The sequence below is a fragment of the Eucalyptus grandis genome, chromosome 1, assembly GCF_016545825.1.
Source record: "Eucalyptus grandis isolate ANBG69807.140 chromosome 1, ASM1654582v1, whole genome shotgun sequence".
Classification (NCBI taxonomy): domain Eukaryota; kingdom Viridiplantae; phylum Streptophyta; class Magnoliopsida; order Myrtales; family Myrtaceae; genus Eucalyptus; species Eucalyptus grandis.
The window spans coordinates 53668430-53690664 of record NC_052612.1 but is presented as its reverse complement, the minus strand read 5'-3'; the positions used below and the strand labels follow the sequence as shown (position 1 = coordinate 53690664).

At 40.8% G+C, this 22235-nt stretch overlaps 3 protein-coding genes across 11 annotated transcripts; 2 read left to right on the top strand and 1 right to left on the bottom strand.

The window, feature by feature from the left end:
* The first annotated feature begins 166 nt into the window (after positions 1 to 166).
* LOC104450552 (WEB family protein At5g16730, chloroplastic) lies at positions 167 to 4273 on the top strand. Of its 2 annotated transcripts, XM_039302233.1 has the most exons (4): positions 167 to 547; positions 912 to 1116; positions 1505 to 3852; positions 3950 to 4273. In XM_039302233.1, exons 1-3 carry the CDS (start codon positions 531 to 533, stop codon positions 3815 to 3817), a joined length of 2535 nt encoding a protein of 844 aa, XP_039158167.1. In that variant the 5' UTR covers positions 167 to 530; the 3' UTR covers positions 3818 to 3852; positions 3950 to 4273. The 2 variants fall into 2 exon arrangements, with proteins under 2 accessions (XP_039158167.1, XP_010063459.2); XM_010065157.3 differs by having other exon boundaries at positions 1505 to 4273.
* A 984-nt stretch (positions 4274 to 5257) lies between these two features.
* On the bottom strand, positions 5258 to 11681 carry LOC104450527. Of its 8 annotated transcripts, none has more exons than XM_010065119.3 (11): positions 11541 to 11681; positions 11267 to 11331; positions 10649 to 10773; positions 10471 to 10562; positions 9298 to 9503; positions 7472 to 7660; positions 7187 to 7387; positions 6296 to 6446; positions 6145 to 6208; positions 5663 to 5728; positions 5258 to 5590 (listed from the first exon to the last, which is right to left on the bottom strand). In XM_010065119.3, exons 1-11 carry the CDS (start codon positions 11637 to 11639, stop codon positions 5514 to 5516), a joined length of 1335 nt encoding a protein of 444 aa, XP_010063421.2. In that variant the 5' UTR covers positions 11640 to 11681; the 3' UTR covers positions 5258 to 5513. The 8 variants fall into 8 exon arrangements, 7 of the variants coding, with proteins under 7 accessions (XP_010063421.2, XP_010063426.2, XP_018716855.2 ...); XM_010065124.3 differs by having other exon boundaries at positions 10664 to 10773; XM_018861310.2 differs by having other exon boundaries at positions 11281 to 11331.
* Positions 11682 to 12620: 939 nt separating this feature from the next.
* Positions 12621 to 13648, top strand: LOC104450517 (norbelladine synthase). Its single transcript, XM_010065109.3, has 2 exons — positions 12621 to 12900; positions 13181 to 13648. The coding sequence occupies exons 1-2, from the start codon at positions 12717 to 12719 to the stop codon at positions 13459 to 13461; spliced, it is 465 nt and encodes a 154-aa protein (XP_010063411.1). The 5' UTR covers positions 12621 to 12716; the 3' UTR covers positions 13462 to 13648.
* The last annotated feature ends 8587 nt before the right edge of the window (positions 13649 to 22235 follow it).

Genomic DNA, 22235 nt, shown 5'->3' with positions numbered 1-22235 from the left:
CTCGCTTTAGTTTTGGGGGACATGGCATAGGAAAAGGAGGGGCAGTTGCGTCCATTCGAGAAGCCACGCGAGTGACAGAGTATGTTGCATTGCATGTGATGGTATATGTATGGGGGGCATCAGTATCTGGGGCTTTCATTATTAATGGGTCCGCAGACACTCGACTAGGGAGGATATTTATTTTTATGGAAAGGCAGAGAGGGGAGAAGAAGAAGTTACAATCAGGCCAACAAATTTTTGGTGTCGAGTCGTTCGTCTGTGAATTCTCGCTCTCTCCCTTTCCTTCTTCCTCCGCCTCCCCCCCACTTCCATCTGATGCCATGCCCGCTGTAAAAAGAGTCGCTTTGCATCTCCGGATCTGGGAGCTGCCCTCATCCCATTTTTAATAGAAACACCAGACGGAAGAAAGACGTGAGCTTTGCAATGTGGGCATTTTAACACTCGGACAAGAGTAGCGCCTCCTTTCTCGGTTTCGACAGCAACGCCCTCTGCTCATTCTCCCACCACTTCTACTTTCTCCCTTCTCAGCCATGTCTTCCAAGCCCAAGTAAGTGTCCTCTCTCCTTGATCTATCTCCGCGACTAGATCTGGAATTCTGCTCTCCATATCCCGGCCTCGCTTCCCGTCGACTTCTTGTGTTTGCCCTTTTGCTTAGTGATTAGTATATGCTGGTCTAAGACTTCCGATTGGATCTGGGTCATGGTTTCTAAACGCCGATCTTGTAAAGTTTGCTCCTTTTGGGTTCTCTATATCTAGCGTTTACTTGGGCTGCTTCGTCCAGTTGGTGCTTCAAGCTCCCACAGCTGGCTGCAACTAGATCCATACGCTACTGCTGTGCTGCATTCTCGTTTGCGCCTTTAAATTCGTGATGTCGTTGTGTATTTAGTTCCGATTGTTTGAATTTTCGGCAGATCCACTTCGTCGGAAACTCCCAATAGCAAAGCTTCCCCCGCAACTCCCAGAGTTAGCAAATTGGGTCGGAAGGGGACAAAAGCCGAGCCTGATGCAGCCACTCCATCCCCCAATCCGCGCCTCTCTGTTGATCGCTCCCCGCGCTCTGTCGCCTCTAAACCCACAGTCGATCGCCGCTCCCCCAAGCTAGCTACTCCACCTGATGTAAGTCAACGAGCCCTTTACTTTGAATGTTATGTTTAATGTCCACGGATGCCTTCTCCTTTACTTCCAAATCCGCAGCACCCTGTACAGTTTCTGCAAAGTAGCATTCGGAGCTGTCTGAAACTTTTCTCCTATATTTTTCTCAAAGAGCAGCTAAGACCCATCTGATGATTCTGAATAAATGGCTGCTTCTGGAACAACGTGCAGCTACTATTAGTCATGCTGTAAATATTGTAAAATGGCACCACACATGCCCAAGGTCTATTATTTGGTGCAAATGCGCTAGGTTTGCCATTAAATTGTTCGGAAGACACTGAACATGGCCTAACCATTCCTTCTTTACGAACCAAGCTAATATAACAAGCACTTTTTCTCTATGTGCTTCCAGAAGCCAGTCTCGAGGCTGTTGAAGAGCTCTGACTTGCAAACACAATTAAATCTTGCTCAAGATGAACTTAAGAAAGCAAAGGAACATGTGGCTTTGATTGAGAAGGAGAAGGCAAAAGCTCTCGAGGAACTCAAGGAAGTGCAAAAGGCAGCTGAAGATGCTAATGAAAAGCTTAGGGATGCTTTGGTGGCACAGAAGCGAGCCGAGGAGAGTTCAGAAATTGAAAAGTTCAGGGCTATTGAGTTGGAGCAGTCAGGGATCGAGGCTGCTCAGAAGAAGGAAGAAGAATGGGAGAAAGAGCTTGAAGCTGTGAGAAACCAACATGCCTTGGATGTGGCTGCTCTTCTCTCCACTTCTCAGGAGCTCCAAAGAATTCAACATGAGGTGGCCATGGCTTGCGATGCCAAGGATCAGGCGCTGAGCCATGCTGACGATGCAACTAAAATTGCTGAGATACATGTAGAGAAGGTGCAGATTCTCTCGGCCGAGCTGACCAGATTGAAAGCTTTGCTTGATTCAAAGCTTGAAACGGAGGCTAGTGAAAACAACAAAATGGTGTCACAGCTCAAGGAAGAAATTGGCTTTCTGAGAGAAGAGCTTGAGAAGGCCAAAGGAGGCTTCGAGGAGAAGTTGGCAGAAAAAGAAGCTTCTATTGAGCAACTTAATGTTGAGCTAGAAGCTGCAAAGATGGCTGAGTCTTATGCACGCAGTCTAGTGGAAGAATGGAAAAACAAGGTCCAGGACTTGGAGATAAGTGTAGAGGAGGCTAATAAGTTGGAGAGATCAGCATCAGAATCTTTGACTTCTGTGATGAAACAGTTAGAGGAAAGCAACGATTTGCTTCATGACGCTGAATCCGAAGTTGCTGCTCTTAAAGAGAAGGTGGGTTTGCTGGAACTGACAATTGGAAAACAAAAGGGAGATTTGCAGGAGTCAGAACATCACCTTGATGAGGTGAAGGGAGAAAACTCGGAAATGGGAAAAATGATCGATTCTCTTAAAACAGAGCTTAATACTGTGAAGGAAGAGAAAACTCGAGCTGTGAACAGTGAGAAACTTGCAGCATCTGATGTTAAGAGTCTGCTGGAAGAGAAGACCAAACTCGTCAGTGATTTGAAAAGTTCCAAGGAGGAAGAAGAGAAGAGCAAAAAGGCAATGGAGAGTTTAGCTTCAGCCTTGCATGAAGTTTCTGCTGAAGCAAGGGATACAAAAGAGAAGCTTGTGTGCATTCAAATTGAGCATGAAAACTGTGAGTCCCAGATGGAGGATCTTAAATTGGTCTTGAAAGCAACAAATGAGAAATATGAAACTATGCTTGATGATGCAAAACATGAAATGGATGCTCTTGCAGCTGCTGTCAAACAATCCAAGAATGAATACGAGAACTCCAAGGCAGAGTGGGAGCAAAAAGAACTTCATCTGGTGGACTGTGTGAAGCAGTCAGAAGAAGAAAAGAATTGCTTGCAAAAAGAGAAAGATAGGCTGTTAGATTTGCTCAAACAGGCTGAAGAAAAAGCTGGTGCTGCAAAGCAAGAAGAAGCTCTGCTAAAGGATAGTCTGAACAAAGCCGAAGCTGAGGTCACTTATTTACAGGAAGCTCTTGGAGAAGCAAAGGCTGAGAGTATGAAATTGAAGGAAAGCTTATTGGACAAAGAAAATGAGTTGCAGTGTATTCTTCAAGAAAATGAGGAGCTTCGGACTAGGGAAGCTGCTTCTCTTGCGAAGGCTGACGAGTTATCTAAGCTTCTTGAAGAAGCTAGGGTGAAACGTCACAGCGAGGAAAATGGTGAGCTCTCTGACAGTGAAAAGGATTATGATTTGCTTCCAAAGGTGGTTGAATTCTCTGAGGAGAATGGACATGGGAGAGAAGAAAAGCATGTAGTGGAGATTCCACCAAAACATGAAGAATCTAGGGTGGAAAATTCCCCAGAACAGAATAATGTGTCAGAGGATGTGTCTGATCCAGTGGTCATGGCCAAAGGTGAGTGTATGAATGGGAAAACAGAGGATGAGAGTAAGGAAAAAGAAGATGATTCAGTACAGGTTGAATACAAGATGTGGGAGAGCTGCAAAATCGAGAAGAAAGAGTTTTCACCAGAGAGAGAACCGGAGCAAGAATCAGTTGAAGAGGAAGCGGACTTAAAGGCTGATGGTGGCGAGAGCTTTGATCAGATAAACGGGACAAACTCAGCAGAGAACATTGATGATGGTGCAACTTCACCATCCAAGCAGCAGAATCCCAAGAAAAAGAAACCGTTGCTCCGCAAGTTTGGAAGTTTACTCAAAAAGAAGGGTGCAAGCAATCCGAAATAAAGGAAAAAACTGAAAATGTCCTCACTGGGAGACAGGTAGATCAGATACAGTTATCATCTGGATCTGCTCAATTACATGGTCTTAGTTTCCATCGTCAGGTTAGCTAAGCATCCAAGGGGTGTGTGATTGCAGGTTTTGTCATTTGTTTCCTTTTTGCTTCACTTTGGCTGGGGGAATCGTGTAGGTCCTGATTGATTCTAGTCTTCCCTGAAATGTCCTGTTCCTGCTGAGAAAAGAACGAGCCTGCTGGAGTGGTGAACTTTGTATTGAACCTTACTAAGCTTGTCTGCCCTATCACAAGATCAAATCATTTGTTGTGTTTGTAGAGTCACAGATTGTACTCGTCATGTGCGTTTCCACTGTTCTACATAGGTAAAAACATGTTAAAATGTCAGAGAGAACTCAAAAGGTTTTATTCATGGTGGTGTATAAATTTTTTATCTTGTTTGCCTAGAACTTTTTGTTGTTTACCACATTTGGTTTTCCTTTCATTTCCCCCCTCGAGTCTCCGCTTTTTCACAGGATACAAGTATACCATTATAAACCTAAATGGTTCGCCGTTTGCTGTTTATACTCTAGTGTAGTGGGGATTGTGCCCTTTATGAAAAACAGTGGACCTGAAGAGCACATTTGAACTAGAGATGAAGGTCACAACACTCTGGTCGATGCTGCAGATTGTGTTTCGAGTTTTGGAGACAAATGCTCGGACATGAACAGTATCCTAGTGCTATTCGTATTGCCAACCAGTGAATACCACCAGCTATTCTTCTCGCGATTGCTTTGAGATTTTGGTTTCCTGCTGACCATGAGTTATTTACTAGACGTTCTTTTGCGGGATTTATGTTACCTGTCACGACGAGTATGTTTCTGAACCATTCACTCAGTGTCTGTGCAAGGGAGTCTGACCACATTAACATGATTTTCAGCTCGAGTTCTCAACTCAACTCTCAAGGATGTCAAGCATCCTTGTTAGTTTTCCTGCTAATTTGCCTAACCAACTACTTTGCCTAAACAAATGATCATGATTGTAATCCCTTGATTTTCAAGCAAACATTTTGTTCAAACATTTTGTTAGAGGGAGGGTCCTGGTCTTGATCAATCATTTTATCTTCGCACGTGCTCTGCCCACCTCAATATTACCCTTTGGTACAACTACTCTGCTTTTCTCTCTCCTATGATATCGTACCATCTAACCTCACCCACATCGGCAGATTTGTTGTCAAGTAATCTGTCCACACCCACGAATCTTCCTTCCCTCCGAAAATATAAAGTGGTTGCATAAGTCAAAGACATGGAGGGGAAACTGTCGGGGAGAGGACAATGCATATCAGCTTCCAAAAGATCTTTGATCTGTTAGAGGCGGCAAAACGATCTATTCTCTTTTTATCTTCTCAACTGTCTATTTTAATATGTGAAATTGTGTCAGACCCATTCTTCCAATTTACTAAACTCGTCAGAATTCTCATTCAAATCTGCTCGACATGGTAGCAATAGCCGTGGTTGCAAAAGAATGAGAGTACTTTTCAAATCACAATTAACTCGTTAAAAGCAAAAGACGATGCAGCAAACTCGCTTGATAGGCCCAGAGGAATGAAACACAGGCATAGATATGTACATGGTACACGCTTGTTGCTACAAAAGCCACAATTACCAACTTGAGAAAACGAAGCCACATTCCGACAGGGTCTCCATTCACTTAGAAGCAAAATTCCTCGGGTATCTCCGGAAACTTGGCTGACAAGAAGCTCTGGTATTTTGCTTTCAAGTATCCCCCTGCAAAAACCACCAAGTAAGTCTCCAGGCCAAATAACGAGAGTTTCACAGATTCAATGATTGCAGGCCTACCTTTAGGCTCAAAGGGTGGAGCTTTCTTGAATAGAGTTGATTGCACCAACTTCATGAATTCGTTACCTAGAATTAAATAGTGTGACTACATGTAAGCAATCTGCCCACTGGATCAATTGCTCAAGGAAAATTACTGCTCATAAAGATTAAACGCAACGAACCGCACTCTAGTATAGGCTAAATAACACGTCCACCCCTCATTATTTCAAATAACATCCCACAAAAGGGGTTTGATTATATTTCTATGTTTTTCCATTGCAGGCATTATTTATTCAGTTACTCACAAGCATTATCTACATATCGATTATACAGACTGATCAACAAGGGAAAGAATGGAGAGATAAATGCCATCCAAAGTGGGCAATGCTATAGGTTTGTTTACAGAGTGTAAATTTAATTACACACACACGACAAAGGAGATGTTTCTTAAGTTTGGATATCTTTCCTCAGTCATTTCGAATTATTTCTTGGCTCATCCCTACCTATTGGAGCCTTCTCTCCTTCACTGACATTAACCAGAAAACAAGAGATCTGGTTGTCTTTCAGCTGCAATTCAGAAATATTGCAATAAAAGTCAAAGTTTGAAATAAAACACCTATTTGGACGAGAGAGAGGGAGAGAGTTGTATATAACCTTGGCTAGAAAAGCCTTTGCAATTTCTAATGGATTGACAGATGAGCCTTTGCTGTAGACAGGTGTAAAGGTCCCATTTTGATAGCCAGCTAAGAAATGATAAGCCGCTTGCTCAGGGGTCAGCTTGGATGAAGGAGGGAGAGCGCCAGTACTGGGAAGCAAAGCAAAACCAATGCCAACAAATTTAGGTGCATCTACAGTAGAGAAATCAAAATGCAGCAGAGGCAAATATAAATACATGCAACACACATGGATTTTTCTACATATAAAAGTCAGAAGAGCAAGAGCGGAGGACAAGAGGCACATGCTGCGAGTACAGTTCAACATTGACCTTTCAGAAAGTTGACCATCATGTTGCTCCTCTGGCATGTTTAACAACATGGCCTACTATGGTTTACTTCAACAAACTTTTACCTCTGATGGTTCACACATATTTAAGAAAGTATAACATGTACACAGCTAATTAAGTAGAAAAATTAAGGGAAAAAAAGCCACAAAGCATAGCTTTTGGGTATGAGGAACACAAAGAAATGATTTCATGGAAAGATACTTTCTCAAAGGCCTCTCTGTTTTCCATCATTCATCACGTGCTCTTCTCAATTTTGAAAAAGAAGAATGCAGAAAAGACAAGGTAATTCGCTGGCAATAAACAATCAACTGTGTGCCAGAGGCCATCCTAAGCCCGCCGCCCCCAGGGCGGCATTCCACCACAGGCAGATTCTTGCAGACCACACAAGAACTACCAATCAATTTGGATGAACAATAAATTGACGCTAGACCTATCAAATTAAATTTTCCAAAGAGATTTTATAAATATTGCCTCCAGAATGTGGAGTGGTGGCGAAAAGCATTATGTAACTATCCTAGTCTTATGCGGGTGACTTGTCTCACCTGTCAGAAGCTGCCAGGACAATGGCGGCTGGTATCTTGTATACACTGGGGCCATTAGAATATCCAGTTGGAAAGAGTAGCGCAGTGCCTTCAGAAGAGACAATTAGGCCAGCATCTGCAGACACTAATTGGTCTTTGCAGCTCTGGATAGTAGCCTCAGGGGCAAATAGGAGAACCACATCATACCCATGCACTAGAAGCCTGCAATTCGCGGACTTCAGATGCAAATCATATGGCTGAACAGACATCGATCATGTAAGCTCTACAGCAAATGACAATCTTTACCTTGCTGATAGAGGAAGGCCTCCCCTTGCACAAATGATAGGTTCAGATACAGCAGTTAATGCCTCCTTAACTCCAACTATATCTGCAAAGGCTTTACCAGTTAGAATAACTGATGACCTCTCAACATCAGCTGCTATAAATCCATCATGGCCTTTAGGATCAAGACTGATATTGGAGCCCACACTCAAACTGCAGGGTCAGAGGGATCATTAGAAGAACTCACCAGGTGCATAAAAAGCTGATTTAGGTTTTAGAGATACAATGGAAGGAAAATGAGATGTACAGTACTTCATTCTATTTACAGTAGTTTATCATTTACAAAAGAAGTTCCCTGGAAAGTTCTAGCACAGAAGCTGCACCAACAGGGAAACCTAATAATTTGCATACTTTCACAATGAATTAAGGTAGAAAGAACATATTTGGGACTCCTAGTTATTAGTTCTTCTGGACTCTTAGAGCATCTTTAGGCTGCGCATGATAAAATTTTTGTTTCTTGATTTTTCTGTTTCTCTGTTTCCGGAACAGGTTTAAAACAGAAATCCGTTTGTAACGCAATTTGATTTTTCTATTTCTGAAACAGATTTTTATTCCAGAAATAGATTTGAAGAAGAAATCAGAAGCTAAAATTTTTAGCTTCTCAGTTTCTGAAATAAAAATTGAGGAGAAATTGATTTACGTCGAAATCAATTTCGGAACAGAAATTGTCATGCGCACCCTTAGAATAGCGCGATGCTTTTAATTGTAATTTCAACATTTCGAACTTATGGCGCGTTTGATAACGTTTTTGTTCCAAGGAACAATTTTTGAACATAAATAGTTTTTTCTATTTCCGGAAATAATTTTTTAATAGAAGAATGCGTTTGGAACTTATACAAAATTTATGTTCTCGAATAGAAAAAAAAAACCTTGTATAATTTTTTTGTTTCATTTAATTTTTTAATATTTTTTCTTTTTTTTTTTCTTTCTTCCTTTTGGCCGGTTGCCCGCTTCGCCATGGCCGGCGACTGGCCAACGAGGGCCGGCGGCCTCGCCTAGATCCAATGAGGCGAGCTCGCCCAACCAAGGCGAGGCTCGAGCCTCGCCCGCCGACGCGAGGTCGCCTCACCTTGCCTGGGCGAGCTCGGCCTTACTAGATCTAAGCGAGCTCCGACGAGGTCGCCGGCCAAAGAAGAAGAAAATTAAAAAAAAAATGTGTTTCTCGGAACTGTTCCCGAGAACAAAAAACAAGTTTTTTCTATTCTTGTTTCTGTTTTTTAAACTTCTTATTTCTGTTTCCGGGAACAAAAGTGTAAACAAACGTGTTTCTATTCTTTTTTTGTTCCCCGGAACAAAATAACAAAAATTTGTGTTCCGGGGACAAACAAATTTAAACAAACAGCCCCTAAATGTCTCTTTTACATTGACCAATGTGTTTGTTCACGGTCAACCAGCCTTTTGGGCCAAGAACATGTCAAAAGGAATCTATGAGTAGAAAGTTAATTCTGATATTGTAAGAAGATACCTTTAATTGATTAACCCTTCATGGTGTATTATGGTGCATCTCCTAAATTTCATCCATGAATCTATTAAACATATAACCATATGAATGTTAGACTATCCAATGCTGATTAGCTATAGTTTATAACAGATAGAATGACTACTTTCCATCATCAGTAGAAGAAGAGAAAATTCCAGCACGATTGATGCCTGTCACTTAAATACAAACATGAGGAAGATCCAAACGCTACTAAATGACCAGACTCTTAATTCTTTTAGCAATTCAAAACCATAGAGAAATCACTCCATATGGTGAAAGCTTTCTGCGTTAAACTTCAAATTGTGCATACCTTATGGACGTGCCAACATAAATTGTCAAGGGACAAGAATCGTGGGAAACTGCACGTACGGGAGTCTCCCATAGGACGCTGGATAAAGATAGTATAGCAGAGGGACTATCACTTATGACACGGACTTTCGCATCACATTTCGGCGAGGAACCAATGGCCCCATCATAGACATAAATGTTGGAGATTGATGAGATATGAGAACAGATCTGATAACATCAATACAATTAAGTGTTAGACCACAAACACAAATAATGACAGGATGTGAAATTTTGCGGCATGCATACTAATCCAAACTGAAAAAAATGATCAATGGTCATTGATGGTCTCACATTTGACTGAATATGAAAAATTGCTACCCCAACCAACAAATGATGCTGGATGAAGCCAAATGAACAATAACAGACCCAAATGCTGGCCTAGAAGATTGGTCAGAGCTGCTGCATACAACTTTCCCCCCCAAAAAGAAAAATTAAGGGAGAGAGCATGCTATACTGACAAGGAGGTAGGTAATGAAACTCCAACAGAAAAAGAAAATTCTTCTAAGATTACAAAGGTTTATGCCCTCAGGTGCAGGAATGGACATAAGTTGGGACAGACAAATTGGTGACATCAATACAATATAAAGAGGTGGCAGATGCTGGCTCCTTTTTTAGAAAGCTCCAATGAGCTAAAAGAAGGACAGAATGATTATAAAATTCTTAAGATTCCTAAGCTACATAGTCTCACAAAAGTTCAGTGGTAAGAACAGCATTTGCCTGAAAATGAGTAGAGAAAGACTACATTCGCTTCTTTCCTTGCAGATCCAAAAATACAGTTCGAAAATCGCTCCATCTACAGCATAAATTTATTATTTGGAAAAGTAGAATCCCTAAAGTTGACACTCCCATGGCTACATTCCATCCACCAATATGACCCCTTTCTTGCAGCTGAGCAACCAATCACGATGCAAATAAAGTCACTTGCTTCCTACTCATTATACTGTTGGTTCTTGCCATAATACTATTCATTTAGAACTCCAATTCAGCATTCTGAATGAAAAAACAGCAAAAGATATGTATTGACATCACAAGAACAGGTTTCACCGCAACAACCACATAATTAGACTACAAAGTAAGTTCAGAGAGAGAAGCAGTGGGGGTACAGAAAGGGAGGGATAATCAAAATCTTACTTGCCTGCTTCATAAGCTTACTGGACTGAGCCTTCAAAAAGTCTGAAGCTCCTCTGCTCCTTCCTCTGACAAGAACTGGAAGCCCAGATATGGACTCTTCACGGAGATAAAAGAAAATGTGAGGATGACAACAAATGAGGCAGAGAGAAAAGGTATTGATGCAAAAGATGCAACTGCTTTACCAATAACTGTTGCACCTTTCTGATGCAGCTCAGGAACCATCAAATTATAAAAAGCTCTATCCTTCACAATCACACCCTTTCCAGCCAAAGCCCAGTTAAGACCATAAGAGAATCCCTGGCCCTCCCTTCAAAAAAGAAGGAAGTCGATGCATCAGGAAACGAACTCCAACACAAAAGAATGGCAGCAGTAAGGTTCTTCATCTTGGCATTTGTCATGCCATGGATATCCAAGGGAAACCAATTACTAGATCTTCACGTTAGCCAAAAGGATGAGGGGTTCACTAGAAATGCTACACAATAGAATAACATAATCTCAACAACAACCTATGAACTAAAAGTGCATCAATCGAGGATTCTATTACACTCGGATTGGGGATGGAAATTGTGTTCACGAAAATCTCCAGACTAGAGTCACAAGCTTCGCTGCGGTAACAGGGAAGCACGGGAAGAGAACAACCGGTAATGCCAGCATAGAAGATATTAGAATCTAATGAGTTGAACAGCACACTCGCAGAAGGTAAAATCCTAGAGGGAGACGACGGGTAGACAAGCTGACAAATGAGCAGAACAACTCCGACACCATATCTCCAGTGGAGAGACTCGTTCAGCGATGGTCACCTGGGAGACCTAACTGTTTCAGCTTCTCTTGCTGAAGCGGGACCCAGGGGGGTGGACCTAGCATTCTGCACAACACGACACGACACAGACGAATGTGAGATAGACGCAGAAGATGCTCGACCGCAGTATGCATCCTGCAAACAAATAATCTGCCTACACCGAATGCGCGAGAACGACCCGAGCTGTTCTATTTCCTCGATCGCATACGAGCGCAGTTACACAACAAGCGGAAGCAAAAGTGGGAATTTGGGAAGTCGAAGTTACGTTTACGTACGCGACGAGAGGAGAGGAGAGGAGAGCGGGCGGCAGGGGAGCGGAGTGAGCTGGGAAAGCATCGCCCCGACCTCCACACCTCAACCGACCACCGCCTCATCAGTCATTATTCCCTCTGCTCCTCCTCCCACTCGGTCATGTTGCGGTCCGCTCAAACGATGAAGAAGGCGGCATCGAGCCATGATTCTTCGAGGCCCACTCTATTGGATCGGATTTCACGTTTCGATTCACTTCAGGCCTGGCCCAGCTCCCCTGGGCCATGAAATTTAGCTAAATCCATTGACCACTCTTTAAAAGCGGCTTATTTATTTCTCGCAAAATAAATCATTTAAAACATATTTTCTAATGATGGTCTATCATTTGAATTCATTATTCAATAATAAATTTATTAACTACAATTTATGTCTTAAATATTTTTCTGTACGATAAAAATAGTTTTCGTCCTTTCAATTTTATAAATGATATGAGCAATCATTTTAGGAAACCTTTTATTCCAAATCATTTATTTTCCGTGATACAATCTCCAAAAAACGATTGTCTATATTGCTCGGAATATAGCAAAGGACCTAATGAAGACAATATTGAAGAAGGAAAGTCCCCATTCCAATTTCCAGTTGAGATCAGAGGCGTGAAGCACGAGCTCGTACGAGCTAAGAAGAAGACGTAAATGTACCAGTGGATGTTTTTGTTTTCTCGGTTCTTGTTCATAGTCATGCATTTGATATGTACTTGGGACTTTGGTATGAAAATTCTAAGTTTGCCTTGATGTCTTTGGATCTGATCGGCAACTTTCCTTGATAAAATCCCAACAAGTTTTCAGGTTTTTTTTTTTTTTTTTCTAATTTCAAAATCAAAACTTCATTTTCATGCAAAGCGTGAAAAATGCCTAGTCATGTTAGGCGCAAGTGTCGTGCGGAATTGATCATTCTCAATCCCGTAAACACGTGGCAATGGGTCGTGTTTGATGTGCCCTCGCTAATCCGGCCAACGGGTTCCTTCCTCCGCGTTTTGAGAGTGAATGAAGAAGAAAAAAAGGGAACGACTTCCCCGACCGTTCTATATATACATGTGCCGCCCCTCTCCTCCAACCCACACATAACGCATCCATCCCGTCCTCCATACCACACACGCATAAACTCGTCGTCGGTTAGAGAGAGAGAGAGAGAGAGAGAGAGAGATGTCTGGGCAGGTGTCGTACGAGACAGAAGTGAAGGCGGGAGCAGCCAAAGTATGGGGGCTGTATGGCACCACCAAGATGGCCCTGCTGGCCAAGGAGGCCCTCCCCGACACCATCATCGGACTTGACATCCTGGAAGGCCAGGGCGCCGTCGGCACCATCATCAAGATCACTTTGGCCGGAGGTACGTGATCTTATATGTGTGTGAATGTGTTTAGAAAAAAAATTGCGTGACAGTCTTTAATCTACCATAAGAATAACAGTCCATTCTAAACAACAAAAAATCAATTAATAAATAATCATAAATTATTGTGAGACCCATTTTTTCAAATATTTGTGATTCATAACAAATCATTATTCTTACAGTACCTCAGAAATTGTTATACTAGCAAAACCATTCTCTAAGTGACGCAATAATCATCAATTGCACTTATTTATTCCCCATCTTCCTTTTGTCACGACAGGTTTCTCCTATAAAGAGAAGTTCACCAAGGTGGACCACGAAAACCGTGTGAAAGAAACTGAGGCGATCGAAGGCGGGTTCCTAAATATGGGACTCTCCCTGTATCGATTGCGATTAGAAGTGATAGGCAAGGACGAGGAGTCGTGTATGATCAAGTCCACCATTGAGTATGAAATCACCAATGGGGCTTCCTTTGATGTCTCCCTCGTCTCGGTGAAGCTGTTTGCAGATATCGCTGAAGTTGTTAAGAAACAACTCACCATCTCGGCCAGCGCCAACTAAGCACCTCCGACAAAGCTACTATCATCTACTCGGTGGTCGGTTGAACCGAGAGTATTATAAATCAATAAATCCTTGTTGCCTTTTCTTTTCTTTTTTTTGGGTGTACAACGGGAGAGTTGTTCCCAAGGGATTTTCAACTAAGCGTTAGCTGTATTGAATTCCAAGCTTGATATTGGTTTCTACATCATGGTCAACCCAGTCGAGTAGATATGCTTGCAAACTGTAACAGGGAAATAAAGGAAAGAGACGCCGACCTGCTCTGCAAAGCTGAGGACGTGCATAAACTCACAACGAGTGGGGCAGGAGATGGAAACATGACCTAGTTTTCCACATGTGCCGACGAGGGGAGCCGAACCGGCGGTTTTGTCGTTTAACTTAATAATGGATGTAACTAGTACAAAGGGACCGCAGTTTTGTCACTTAATAACGCATGCGAAAAGGACGAGGGGCTTTGTCATTTAACTCAATGCTGTGTAACAACGATACGCGCCCGGGGGGAGAAGGCCGGTCCTCCGAAGTGGTTGGGACCAGTCCTTGAAAATATTCCGCAAAGCCCGACTAAGATAATGGTGGGTCATTTTTAGAGATAACAGTTGATTCTGGACGTGCGGACCCCTCAAGTCAGCTTTAATCTTTCGCTTGAAAAGGACACTTAAGCCATAACTTACGAAAGGTACACTTAAGTCGCAAAATCGGAGTAAAAGAGATCACTTGAGTGCCAATCCGGCCAATATCCGGCCAAAAACGCCAACGTGGCGTTTTTCCTAAGAATGACCAAAAACGGCCGTTTTGCACGTTGACGTGGCCAAAACGGCGTCGTTTCGACGACGTGGAACAAAATAAATAAATAAATAATTTAATTTAATTTAAAATTAAATTTAGTTAAAATATTTTAAAAATAATATTTAAAAATTTAAAAACTTTAAAAAAAATTAAAAAAATTAAAAATTAAAAAAAAAAAAAAAGGAACAGGGGGAGGCGGCCGAGGGATCGCCCTCGCCCGCGCCGCCCCCCGCCGCCGCCGGAAGAGCCGGCGACGGCGGGGGGTCGGCGAGGGCTCGCGAGCCCTCGCCGCTGGATCTGGGCGAGGGCCGCGAGCCCTCGCCCGTCGATTCGGGCGAGGGCTCGCGCCTCGCCGCCGGATTTGGGCGAGGGCTCGCGGCCCTCGCCGCCGGATCTGGCGAGGGCTCGCGGCCCTCGCCGGTCGACGGGCGGCGAGGGCTCGCGAGCCCGCCGCTGGATCTGGGCGAGGGCCGCGAGCCCTCGCCGCTAGATCCGGGGGCGCGCGGCCCTCGCCCGGATCCGGCGAGGGTCGGCGGCCCTCGCCCGGCCGGGGCCAAGGCCGCCGCCCGCCGGGGGTGACCACCGGCGGGCGGAGGCCCTTGGCCCGGCCGGCGAGGGCCGCCGACCCTCGCCGGATCTGGCGAGGGCCGCGACCCTCGCCCCAGGATCGGGCGAGGGCTCGCGAGCCCTCGCCGCAGTCGGCCGGGGTCACCGCCCGGCCGGGCCCGGGGACCCCGCCGACCCTCCCCCCGCCGTCGCCGGCCCTTCCGAGCGGCGGCGGCGGGCCGAGGGCCGATCCCCACCCGCCTCCCCATTCCCTTTTTTTTTTAATTTTTTTAATTTTTTTAATTTTTTAAAAATATTTTTAAAGGTTTTTAAAGTTTTTTAAAATATTTTAAATAAATTTAATTTTAAAATTATTATTTTTAAATATTTTAACTAAATTTAATTTTTAAATTAATTTAATTAATTTTTTAATTTTCTTTTTGCCACGTCGGCCCAAAACGACGCCGTTTTGGCCACGTCGCGTGCAAAACGGCGTCGTTTTGGGCGCGCTTCACCGGAAATACGCCACGTTGGCGTTTTGGCCGGACTTTGGAGTGGCACTCAAGTGATCCGGTTTTTTCGAATTTGGCACTTAAGTGTACCTTTCGTAAGTTATGGCACTTAAGTGTCCCTTTAGCCAAAGTTATGGCACTTGAAGCGTTCTTTTGCCGTTGATTCTGAATCACAAGTCTTCCTTGGCAAGTTCATAAAGGTGCAGAGTTCATCATTAAGGAGTAGATTTAGCGAATTTCCTGTTCAAGAAAGGGGCAAAGAATCCCCCATAAATCATTTGAAAAAAAAAAAAAGAAGGGCTGCAGTAATGTTCTTTTACTGTATTTGATCACAAAACAATAATTAGGACTTGATAAAATAAGTTAGAATAAAAGATGTGAGAAATTGTAATTATTCATTTTTGGTTTGGTAAAACATCCGATATCGCGTCGGATATAGTCGAATGATGGGAAACCTACCCATACGCACTCGAGAGGACATGTAACTGGGCATATTATCATGTATCGGTGAGCATGAACTGGGGAGAATGTTTTGGCCATTCTAACACGCGAGCTCAGATCTAGACTCAAAGCAAAGCCTCAAGAGTCATTCGAAATCAGCCACAACAGCTCACGAGAACACAGCGTGCATATGAACTAAGGAAAACGAGTTCCGGCTTCCACGTTTCGGCCAAAACAGGACCAGAGCAGCCGGGATTCACGAGAATGACCACTCAATGCGAACACCCCTACCCGGCTCAAAGACAAGTCGAACTATGGCCAGCTGCCTCTCATTGTTTCCGAGCCGAACCGGCGGTTTTGCCGCTTAACTTAAAAATGCACGCAACGAGGACGAGGGTACCGGCGGTATTTTCGTTTAACTTAATAATGCGGGTGACAAGGACAAGGGGTTTTGCCCTTTAACTTAGTGCGTGCAGTCCGGACGCTTTTTTTTTTTTAAATTTAGTTTTATTAGTTTTTAATTTAATCAAAATAAGATTTGAAGAAGAAAATAATAAAAGATGCCACGCGTGAGAGGGAAATAAATTTTAAAATGTTACATCAACATTTTTAGTCATACAAATTGACGGTATTAACAAAAAGACTTAATTGCACATATCTAACAAATTTTAGGACCTTTAATGCACAAATCTATTTTCCTTTTATTTTGCACAACTGCCAACCCCTTTGCCAAAAGTGAAAACAGGTCTTCATCTAGGTTTCGTGCCTTGCACCACTTGACTCAATCGTGCAAAATATGAACTTATGCAAATTTAACACCGTTGCCCAAATCTCTTGTTCTAAATGATTTATCGGTTCCATAGACTTAAATTTCTTTAATCAGACTTGAGGTTTCTAAATTTTAATGTCCCTAGATCAAATGTCTAAAAGAAAATACTAGAAATTGATGAAATTCTAATTTTTTGGTTTGACAAAAAAGTTAACCTTTTGTTATTTTTATTTCTATGAAAATTTGCAATCTGAAGGACTAATTCTACATGCATTTGTTAAATCGCAATGAAGCTGATAAGGACACTAATCTAATCTTGAGAAATTCTAATTTTTTAAAATTTTGGTGAATTAATTTTCTTCACTTCAGGCCTGACTCAGCTTCCCCCCGCCATCAAAATTAGCTAAATCCATTGACCACTCTTTCAAAGTAGACTTAGGGTTGCGTGATAAACCTTTGTTTCTGTTCCAGAAACAATTTTTCTATTTCAAACCTGTTTCTATAATAGAAATCCATTTGGTAAACCTATTCCATTTTCCTATTTCTGAAATAGATTCTTGTTCCAAAAATAGGTTTAGAATAGAAATCAGAAGTAGAAATTTTCTACTTCTCTATTTCTGGAATAAAAATGAGAAATACAAATTCTTCTCATCGTTCATCAACCAGTCCTTCATCCGTCACCGTCAACCACCGTTTGCCAGTTGCCGCCGCCGCCACCGCCCACTACTGCTACTAGTCATTGGTTGCCGGTCACCATCGCCAGCCGTTGCCGCCACCACCGTCGGTCACCAACTGTCAGTCGCCAGTCCACCGCCATCCGAAAAGAAAAAAAATTTGTGTCATTATCAAACAAATTTCTATTTTTAGAGTAGAAATTTTGTATCGTTATCAAACGGTTATTTTTACTTAGAAACTCTTCTAGAAATAGAAATAGAAAAATCTATTTCTTTTCCATAACCTATTTCTAGAACAAAATGGTTATCATTCACCCCCTTATTTATTTCTGGAAAATTGAATTATTTAAAAAAATATTTTCTAATAAGATCATAGTACTATTTGAATTAATTTGTCAAGAAAAATTGACAAAAATTATTTATTAAATATTTTTGTGTACAATAAAAAAATTTATTCATTCACTTTTTAAATGATATAAGTAATCACTTTTCGCTCATTCATTTTTGTAAATAATGTTTAAAAAATTATGTATTAAATAATGTTTCATTACGATAATAATTCATATCTAAATATTTTCGTTGACGAAGAAAATGTTTTTCGGTCATTCATTTTTGTAAATAATATATGCTATTGTTTTTAGGATAATGTTTTCCAAATCATTTTTAGTGTGTTTGTTTAAAAAAAAAATCATGATAGAGAAAAACACTTTCCGAGAAATAATTTTCCCTTTTCAAATAAGAGAATTTATTTTCCTAATTTTAAGGTTGCTTATTTTTTGTAACGGTAAATGGTTTTCCGTAGGCTGATCATTTTCAACTAATGAAATGTGTAAAAGTTAAGAAAATTAATTCACCAAAAATGTTTTCATTCAAATAAACACCCTTTAATCTTTCAATCCTTTTTTTTTTTCAATAAATTAACATACAATGGCATGAGGGGCCTAACCCAGGAAGAAGGTTTCATGGACGAGATAGGTTTGAAATATATGCGGGAAGTGCAAGTACCAAATCGAGAAAGGGAAATGAGTTGATTGATGTAGCAAGGGACCTAATGAAGACCATGTTGATGAAGGAAAGTCCCTATTCCAATTTCCATTTGAGATCAGAGGCGTGAAGCACGAGCTCGTACAAGCTAAGAAGAAGACGAAAATGTACCAGTGGATGTTTTTGCTTTCTCGGTTCTTGTTCATAGTCATGCATTTGATATGTACTTGGGACTTTGGTATGAAAATTCTAAGTTTGCCACAGACTCGACATTGTGAAAGGCTAGGGCACCGTCGGCACCATCATCAAGATCACTTTGGCCGGAGGTACGTGATCTTGTATGTGTGTGGATGTGTCTAAAAAATGATTACGTGACGGTCTTTAATCCACTATGAGAATAACAGTCTATTCTAAGCAATAAAAAATCAATTAATAAATAATCATAAATTGTTGTAAGATACATTTTTTCAAAAATTTGTGGTTCATAACAAATTGTTATCCTCACAGTACCTAAAAAATTATTATACTAGCAAAACCCTTATCTAAGTGACATAATGATCATCAATTGCACTCATTTATTACCCATCTTCCCTTTGTCATGATAGGTTTCTCTTATAAAGAGAAATTCACCAAGGTAGACCACGAAAACCATGTGAAAGAAACTGAGGTGATCGAAGGCGGGTTCTTGGATATGGGACTCTCCTTGTATCAATTGTGATTAGAAGTGATAGGCAAGGATGAGAAGGAGTTGTGCATGATCAAGTCCACCATTGAGTATGAGGTCACCGACAGGGATTCCTTTGATGTCTCTCTCGTCTCAGTGAAGCTGTTTGCACATATCGCTGAAGTTGTTAAGAAGCGACTCACCACCTCGACTGGTGCCAACTAAGCACCTACAACAAAGCTATTATCATCTACTCAGTGGTCGGTTGAACCGAAAGTATTATAAATCAATAAATCCTCATTGCCTTTTCTCTTTTTGTGTACAACAAGAGTGTTGTTCTCGAGTGATTTTCAACTGAGCGTTAGAGCTGTATTGATTAACAAGCTTGATATTGGTTTCTACATCATGGTCAACCTAGTCGAGTAGATATGCTTGCAAATTGTAACAAGGAAATAAAGGAAAGAGACACCAACCTGCTCTGCAAAGCTAAGGACGTGCATGCATTCACAACAAGTGGGGCAGGAGATGGAAATACGACCTAGTTTTCCACATGTGCCGACAAGGGGACCCGGACTGGCGGTTTTGCCGTCTAACTTAATAATGCATGCCACACGGACAAGGGGCCCGACGATTCTGTCACTTAACTTAATAACGCATGTGACAAGGACAAGGGGTTTTGTCGTTTAACTTAATGCTATGTAACAACAACACACACCCAGGGGAGAGGGCTGATCCTCCGAAGTGGTTGGGACTAGTCCTTGGAAATGTTGGGAAGTTATGGTTTCGAATTTGGTAGAATAATGAAGTTGGATCTTTAGAGTAATTAAGTTGGATTTTGAGGTGTGATATCACTTTCTTTAAAGATTTATTTGCCCCCACAATGTTGCTAATGGTCACTGGTAAATTTCCTCCAAGATACAACAAAGTCTCAAAATGAAAATATTATATAGCAATTCTCTCCAAAGTCTCTCATGGGAAACAATTGAAAACAATGGCTATATAATCTTTCTAAAGAAGACAAAACTAGAAGAAGATGATTGTTTGATCTCAAAACAACGTTACTTATCTTTGTCTTTCGAATAGAGACAACTCTTCAAAATGTTGCAAAAAAAAAAAAAAAAAGGCAACATTTCGGAAATGATGCAAAATAAACAAGTATGTCTCAAAGGTTACGTTGAAAATACATTAAAAATCAAAATTAAATAAATAATAAATAATCATAACTTTTTGTGAACAGTTTTCAACTAGATTTATAGTTAATTTTTATAGAAATAAATCTGAATTTTCAATAAATAAAAATGGTTAATACTCTGAAAAACCCCAAACCGGTACACATGTGACAAATTTACCCTGAACCATTTTTTTGACCACCAAAAACTAATTTATCCCAAACTGGTACACTTGTGACAAATTTACCCCGACTTAGTTTTCCTTAAATTTTACTGTCAAATTATTAAGTTAAATAACACGTGACAATTGACCGGTACACCAATTTTGAGTTTTTTGAGGTCGAATAAATTAGTTTGGGGTAAATTTGTCAAAAAAGTATCAGTTTATAATTTTTTATGGTCAGTTAGGGTAAATTTTTCACAAATGTACTAGTTTGAGGTTTTTTATGATTAAAAAAAATAGTTTTTGGTAAATTTGTTATAGGTGTATCAGTTTGGGGTTTTTCAGGATATTAACCCTAAATAAAAATAATAATTGTCAGTTGTTGACACTTAAATTTTGACTCTTTTATTTACTTGTTCGTCATATAAAGTAGGGTTAATACCCTAAAAAACCCTAAACCGATACACTTGTGGCAAATTTACCCCAAACTATTTTTTTGACCACCAAAAACCCCAAACTGGTATACCTTTGACAAATTTACCCCAAACTGGTACACTTGTGACAAATTTACCCTAGAATAAAATTATTAAATTAAATAACACATGACAGTTAACCGATATACCAATTTAGGATTTTACACTCCGTTTGTCACTGTTTACAATTTTTATGATTTTTTTGTGGTATTAATCCAATTTAGCATAGGGTATATTTGTTACAAATTTATCAGTTAGGGTTTTTTGTAGTCGAATAAATTAGTTTGGGGTAAATTTGTCATAAATGTACCAATTTAGGGTTTTCTTTATAGTCAATCGGGGTAAATTTGTCACAAGTTTACCAGTTTGGGGTTTTTCATGGTAAAAAAAAATAGTTTTGGGTAAATTTGTCACAAGTGTACCAGTTTGGGGTTTTTCAGGGTATTAACCCTATAAAGTATTTCATAACATTTACATTTAGGTAACAATAATATTTAACTTATCTTTAAAAAAAAATCGTTCTAAAAATTTTAAAAATTTAAAAATGATGAAAAAGAGAGGATAAGAAATAATTTATAAAATGAAACATTTGATTATGGAGGGAGATTTTGAAAGATTTTAGATTTTGGATAATGGAGCATATTTCTTGTTGAGCGTATTCCCCTGTTATAGAAGATTATTGTCAGCAGTTGGGTAAATTATTTTAGAAAATCTTCACAAAATATTTTAGATTTTGGAGACATTTTGTTGTTGAGTGTATCCCCTCTTTTTTGAAAGATTTGTTGGTGGTTGAATGATTATATGCAATTACCTCGGAAAATCTTTACTTGAAAAACGAACTTTTTTTTTTCTCTATAAATAGAGAGTGCAAGGCTTCCTGCTGGGAGAGTGGAGATTTTGACAAAAAGTGCTTGTGTGGTTTCATGAGTAAAGGGGGAAAGAAATTGGCAAAAGGTTCGTGTGGTTCCATGGGGGAAAAATTTAGAAAGTGCTAGTGATGTTTCGTTGGAGCTTTGTGGAGAGAGAAAGAATTCTTAAGAGTCCTCGTGAGTGACACAGAAAAGAAAGTGAGAATTGGTCTACATGAAAGGAAGAGGCTGACGCAGCCATAGAGAGAGGCCAGGAGTCTTTTTCCTTGAAGTCGCGTGTGGGAAAAAAACCGACATCCTTGACGACAGTCCAACCCGGCCTTGGTGATTTCTTCGACGCGTCCAAACTGGATCTCAATCTCATTTCCAAGGGAGTTTAGGTGTTCTCGGTTCACGATCTAGCTCTCGACGATTTCCTGCAGGCCTTCTGGTGAGCCAACCATGGACCTTGCCTCACTAGACGATCTTGTCATTAGCCCCGGTGTTCCTATCTTGCCACGATCTCTGGCGATCATTATAGCATCACCTATACCATCAGTGATCAGTGTCTTGCTGATATCATTTAGCCATAGCTCATTTCCGTTCAAGCCTTGCCCCCGCCCCCTCGAGAAAACTGTGCCCTAGACTAAATTCAATTCAAATATTCGATTTCCTAGCTTGTGATTCCGACTTGATTTGTTTTGTCATATTTAATCGTTATCCAATTAGGAAATTTGTTATATTAAGT

Excerpts from the sequence above, each read along its gene's own strand:
- LOC104450552 (XM_039302233.1), top strand. Across the intron at positions 1,117-1,504 it reads AGCTAGCTACTCCACCTGAT|AAGCCAGTCTCGAGGCTGTT; the intron begins GTAAGTCAACGA and ends ATGTGCTTCCAG.
- LOC104450517 (XM_010065109.3), top strand. The coding sequence starts at position 12,717 with ATGTCTGGGCAGGTGTCGTACGAGACAGAAGTGAAGGCGGGAGCAGCC. Across the intron at positions 12,901-13,180 it reads CAAGATCACTTTGGCCGGAG|GTTTCTCCTATAAAGAGAAG; the intron begins GTACGTGATCTT and ends TTGTCACGACAG.
- LOC104450527 (XM_010065119.3), bottom strand. The coding sequence starts at position 11,639 with ATGAGGCGGTGGTCGGTTGAGGTGTGGAGGTCGGGGCGATGCTTTCCC. Across the intron at positions 10,774-11,266 it reads GAAACAGTTAGGTCTCCCAG|GGAGGGCCAGGGATTCTCTT; the intron begins GTGACCATCGCT and ends TCTTTTTTGAAG. Across the intron at positions 7,388-7,471 it reads GGCCTTCCTCTATCAGCAAG|GCTTCTAGTGCATGGGTATG; the intron begins GTAAAGATTGTC and ends CGCGAATTGCAG.